The following is a 6,000-nucleotide window of genomic DNA, read 5'->3' as shown; positions in this document are numbered from 1 at the left end:
CAAAGATAATAAAACATATGTTTAAAGTCTAAATAGCAATGCTATTAGAATATATAAGATGAATACTTAAGGGTAACACACCAAAATCTCTACGCCATATGCTCCAAGCACATGTGCTATAACTTGCGAGCACATAGATGGGAGTGTATACATTATACAAGAGTAATCATACAAATAAGAGAAGTGTGGACTTTGTAGAGATGTTGAGAGGAAGACGCTATAGAGAGAGAGAGAGAGACCCTGCCTTGACTTTTGTACTTCTGTTTTGATTGGTATGCATATTCTTTACGAGAGAGAGAGAGAGAGAGAGAGAGAGAGAGAGAGTGTGTGTGTGTGTGTGTGTGTGTGTGTGAGCATAGAATACTTAATAGGTGTGCCTGCCAATGCCAATGATGTGAACTCATCCTTAAGTAATAATTGTCACAAGGCACCTTTACATTCTCTTAATTGGACCAGCACCAAGAAGTTATGGAAAAACCTTGTGTCAGAGCATTTCAATAGCGTTTGTTGTGATCTTTGAGAAAACTCATGCCTAAGGAATTGGTGATTCAAAACAATGGTCACCATTTGGTTGCTCAATGATGGCTACAATCCAAACAGGGGAAGGGAGTTCTGACCAAAAGGCCCTGTTTTTTCATACAGAATTGTATGAATACGTACGGTACAGTACTGTATGGATCAGTCTGTACTACATACAGAGACAAACCCTGCATAAAACAGGAGAGTGAAGTGTTCACTCATTTTCAATGTTTTAAATTGCGACTAAGGAGAACACTACTTTTTGAAAACATGTTATAAGTACAGAGCTTTAATGAGGCTAGCCAGTATATGTGAAATAGATTACACACAAGTTTCTTTAAATGATTCCCCATTATAGACAAAACTAATTGCTACCAAGCTTTCGTTGAAAGCCTTCAGTGAGTTGCAAAAAAGTTATGTTACAAGGCACCTCACGTGTGAAGAACCAAAGGGCCTCCAACTGACCCCGACTGGCCAGTTTTGCAATTAACATGAGCCCAAATTTTCCATTATAATACTTCATCTGCAGATGTAGTCTTTGTATCTGATAGTTTCATGCTCTGCACCCGCTCTGCTAGCATTGAGTTACTAGAAATTTCTTTACCTAGTGCGATTTGTTTCTCCTCACCTTTCAATTTCCGGGTCCACCTTTGTGCTCTTGGAATCTGATACTGTGTCTGCAGCTGACTCCTTTGAACAGCCTTTCCCCTTTCTGTTGAACAATGGTCACCAGAATCAGGTGCAGTACCCTTACTGGATTCTATGTTGAATGTTTGAAAATCAATTTTGTTAGCAATCAAAGTAAATGCATGTTTTTCCTCACTTAGTGCCCTTCTCTGTCTTCTCTGATGTCTTCTCTGTCTGCGGTTCTGTCTGTTCAGATCTTTCTCTATTACTGAGTCCACTTGATCCTGCAACACGGTCTTCAGTGTCTCTGGAGGTGTCTTGGAGGACTGCCTTTCAATATCATCCCGCACATTCATTCTTGAGTTTCTAGAACTTTCAATCCTCTCATTTTTCAAGCTTTCACTGCCTGTGTTAATAACCTGGGTGGCAGTTTTCTCCTTTTTCTTTCCTTTTCCACTTAGATGATTCTTTGCTTTTGTTGGGTTGCCACCTTTTTCCAGCTGGAAGGTACTGTCTGCAATATTGGTTACTGCAGGGCCTTCACAATGGGTTCTACCATCTGAAAAACATTCCTCCAAACTCTTGTGAATCTCATCTTGTCGGTAGAAAGTCTCTGTATTAGCTCCAACAAGACAGTCTACATCTGAAGCCCTGTTCCTCAAAGTGGTTTTGCTGAGTCTTTTAAGAGAATTCTTTTCCTTTACTTCTGCTGTGTGTCCATCTGCACCCAAATCAGTAAAATGCACTGTTGAGGGGTCCTCTTTCTTTTTTCCTTGTTTTTTCCTCTGATAGGTTTCACGATCATCCACTATCCACTTCCCATACTGTGCTTCAAAGGTGCTTTCAAGGAAGGCCTCCGATGGCTGGTTCTTACAAGATGCTGTCGATGTTCGTATTCCCCGTTGTATTCTATTCCTCCCTTTAGAAGGAAGAACTTCATGTGCTTTCACGTGAATTGTCTTACTCTCTGTGGAGTACAAGTTTGAAAGCCAGAACCTGATTCCATGTGCCTGAACATCAACTGGCCAGCGAAATAGAACTTCCAGCAGTGAAGGCAACCCAAGATGAAGTGGTGGATGACTCAATGCACTTGCAGTTGATGAGAAAGCATGCACGATAGACTGAAAAGTTGATGTTTGAACTGATCTAGCACAATTTTCCTTGCGGTCAAAAGGATCTTCAACCTATGAAAACCACGAAATCAGGAACAAACAAGCATGATGTGAAATGCTGCATGCAGATTAAAATTTTCTTGCTGTGCAAAGTAGCAACGATACATCAATTTACATGTGCTCCTGCAATCTCAATCTCAGACCAATTGCCTTCCGGGCTTACAAACTAACCCTATAGCAGAACTACTAAACTTTTAGGAACTTCAACTACCCTTGCTATATTAAACAATATGTACAAGTATCAAGTGGAACTAAAAGGCTTCATTATGGCTTATATAAAAAAGTTAAAACAGCACCCACAAAGTCCACAACATCACACATACACACACACACACACACACAGAGATTAACATCTCCTAAAGGCCAAACCGGGTATAAGATGTATCCATGTTCAAGAGAATATCCTCATGGTATTAGGAAAGTGAAAAATGAAAAATCCTGTTTGTGCAATGAGTGTGTGCCTCATCATCTAGTGAGCCATCAAGGTAGTATGTTCATCTGAGGATGTAAGACTGAGAGGTACGACAACCCCATGCAAATCTAACTCCATCAAGTGAGGATGGGGGGATGTAAGATGTGACAGCAAGGGGGCCAGAACAGGCCCCATAGAGAGATAGAGACAGAGACAGAGACAAAGACAGAGAATATAACAATAAATAAACATGTATTTACCTCTCCAAAAAGCCAGAATGGCCTATGACACAAAGAAATAAGTACATCTGACCGTGTCATCTCAACTCGAAAACAACAATGAAAATGAAAACGATCAACTATTCCAATGCTAACGATTCTAACGACTGCAAGTATAGACTACCATCATGTACAAGGTGCTCTCTTGATGATCCTTCAGCTGATCTGTTGGATCCCACCCCAATCAATACAACTCTCTAGAAACATTGTACTCTCCTCAAGGCAAGAATCTCTATCACAAGGTGGTCCAAGACAATGAGTCCAATGAGAGGAGGTACTTGTCTCTTATGGCTAGCAATGATGGCTCGAATCTACCGAAGGCAAGGATGTGGGCATGGTGATGGGGTGGTGGAAACCATGCTCTACAAAGTGTGCTGCTTGGTTTGCTATGACCCCTCTAACTCGTGGATGGTGTGGTGGTGCTGCTATAGTGGTAGTGTCTAGTGTGCTAACTTTGGAGCTAGTGCTGAAGAAATCTTTACGAACTTGCTCGCTCACAAATACACATATCTAGGGAGCTCCCATATCTAGGGAGCTCCCATATCCTCTGTAAGCAAGTTATTGACTAAAATAATGCCTCCATGACTATAGGTGCTGCTCCAATCTCTGCAGTAATAATCTCATGGGGTATTGATGGTTTCCTATGTATCATGCAACCAACCATCATCAATAGTGGTCTCTCCATACTTTTCCAAGTCTTTTTGCAAAGACCAGGGCCCCATACTCAGCATCCATATAGCAAGGCTGGTGTAACCAATGTATGAAATAGCCACAATTTTGTCAAGGTTCCTAGAACTAAGCATACACACATTTCCCCTCAAGTGGTCCAAGTGCTACATAACCTCTACCCAACCTAGCAGTTGCTACTTCTCATAATGAAAATGTAGGTCCTGTAAATGTGACCTTGAGATGTACATAGGATCTAGTGTACTCAACCATATCCCCCCTCCAAGAGTAAATTCATGCCTCACTAGAGTCCTCCAAGAGTGTGTGGTATTAAATACCATTACCCTATTCATGCAAAATGCTTGCAATGCATCCATGTGTCTTTGCAAGCCCTTGGTAGAGTCCATGATCAATACCACATCATCTAATACAACATGATGGTATTAAAATGCCTACCGAGCTCGCACCTCGTCCCCCAATCTATCCACATAATCTGAAAGCTCATCGATATAAACACCAAATAGAGTAGGAGAAAATGGGCACCCCTGCTTCACCCTCATGGTAGCGTTCATCATACTGGAAAGCCCTCTTGGAGCCCATACCCTACTTGTCACTCCGCCTTGCATCGACACCTTGCGCATAGCAAAGGCCATGCTAATGGGCCAAGGCATATTCATGGTTCACCTTACCTCAATGGATACTACACGAAAGCTCATCAACAACTCTCCGGTTGCATCAACTAAGGAGCTTATCTACATGCTTCCATGTTACACAACTTTAAGTTCTCCTTTGTATCTATCCATAGATTTCCAAGATAACTAGTCACCCTTCTCTTCCTAGGTCTTGTGGTCAAGTACCACTAGTTGGAGGACTTTGGCCAACTCTTTGACAAAGTACTCCCTGCTTCATTTACCAATACGGTCACAAAAGCAGGAGTGCCAAAGGTGTGTGTGGCAATGGTAGACATCAAAAAAATACCTAAAGTTCTAATAGTCATAGATAGCTTGGCAATGCTTTAGATGACATCCTTTCCAACACCAAGCCTTAGCGTGTGCATGCCTTGGGGTAAAGGCTAGTAAGCAGGGGGCCATTCATCAATCACACTCGTCAATGGAGAATGACTTCAAGGTTCAATATTGACTCAGTCCCCAACAGAAGCAAAAAGCAGCCATCTCATGTGCAATCGCCCCCTCCCCAAACAAACCAAAAAACCACACAGCAAACCCCCACCACCTCTACCCCCATCCACTTCCCTAGAAACCCCGCCCCCCAAGCAAAGCGGACCACCTTCCTAGATGTTAGATACCTTACACCCACCCTTAACCCCTAATACTACTCCCCCCCCCCCCCCCCCCCCCCCCCCCACGGCCCCCAAAATGGCCCCCTTGGGACAAGCACTATGAACCCCACACCCCTATGATTTCTCAGCAGCAACGAAGCAACCCTTTCATCCCTTGGGGGAGCACTACAACCCCCGCAACAGGTCATGCCTTCCCTCGCCACACACAACTCTTGCAATACGACTTCTATCCTTGTGGGCATTGGTCATATATGAGAGTTGTGGGTCGTGGAGAGTTTCCACTTTCACTTGAAGTGGAAGTCTTCATGAATAAGGTCAAGTTCACACTTATGGAGAAGAAGTTTAAGCAATCTAGAAGAAGTCTACCGTGGGCATTCACACTAGTGGCGGAAATGCATTGAAATATAGTTTTTATTATTTAACAACAACCAATCACAAAATTTTATTAACATTGTTGTTGAATCAAATTTTGCCACATGTAAAGCAAAACATCTTCCATCAGCTAATTTTTTATTGCAGGCATGTGAGGCCAATAGAAGTTGTGGTAGGTCCGGAAGAAAACTACCTTTTTTGTTTTCAAATGAAAAGGAAACACATTGGGCCAAACTACTTTTTTCTCTAGACAACCCACTTTGGTGGATCCTAGGAAGCTTAGGTGGAGGAGGTCATCTATAAGCAAGTGAAGGAGTGTATGTCCCAAGGGCTAGGAGACACACCGTTAGAGTTGATTTCGGATCAACGGCCCAAATGCATGATGGACATCAACTAGCGGTCTATTGTAGAGATCCCTCACCTTAGCATTCTCATTTGCACCACAATAGTGGTACCTATCATTAGATGTCATCAAGTGGCTGCTAGCCGAGGCTACTCAACAATATCACACCTCAAAGGCTTGCCTTATAACATGGATCATGGAGGCACACTCACAGTTCAAGTTGTAGACATTATCCACCCTCTACGCCCATGGGCCAATAGGGAGGAATGGAGTTTGTTCTCTAAACCAACAACCAAGCACCACTACATGGC

At 42.7% G+C, this 6,000-nt stretch overlaps 1 protein-coding gene across 4 annotated transcripts in view; it reads right to left on the bottom strand.

Annotated features, from left to right (window-relative positions):
• Nucleotides 1–277: 277 nt before the first annotated feature.
• HESO1 (Nucleotidyltransferase family protein) overlaps nt 278–6,000 on the bottom strand; it is a 95,053-nt gene continuing 89,330 nt past the window's right edge. For all 4 annotated transcript variants that reach the window (XM_087678223.1, XM_087678232.1, XM_087678243.1 and 1 more), the window contains one exon: nt 278–2,330. In XM_087678223.1, the coding sequence (XP_087534349.1) occupies nt 1,029–2,330 (1,302 nt within the window). In that variant the 3' untranslated portion in view covers nt 278–1,028. The remainder of the gene's footprint in view (nt 2,331–6,000) is intronic.

Source organism: Lygodium microphyllum, chromosome 1 (genome assembly GCF_053477565.2).
Source record: "Lygodium microphyllum isolate KBCC chromosome 1, Lygodium_microphyllum_v1.1.10, whole genome shotgun sequence".
NCBI classification, from domain to species: Eukaryota; Viridiplantae; Streptophyta; class Polypodiopsida; order Schizaeales; family Lygodiaceae; genus Lygodium; species Lygodium microphyllum.
The sequence above is the reverse complement of the archived record's forward strand: the minus strand, read 5'-3'. Positions and strand labels throughout refer to the sequence as shown.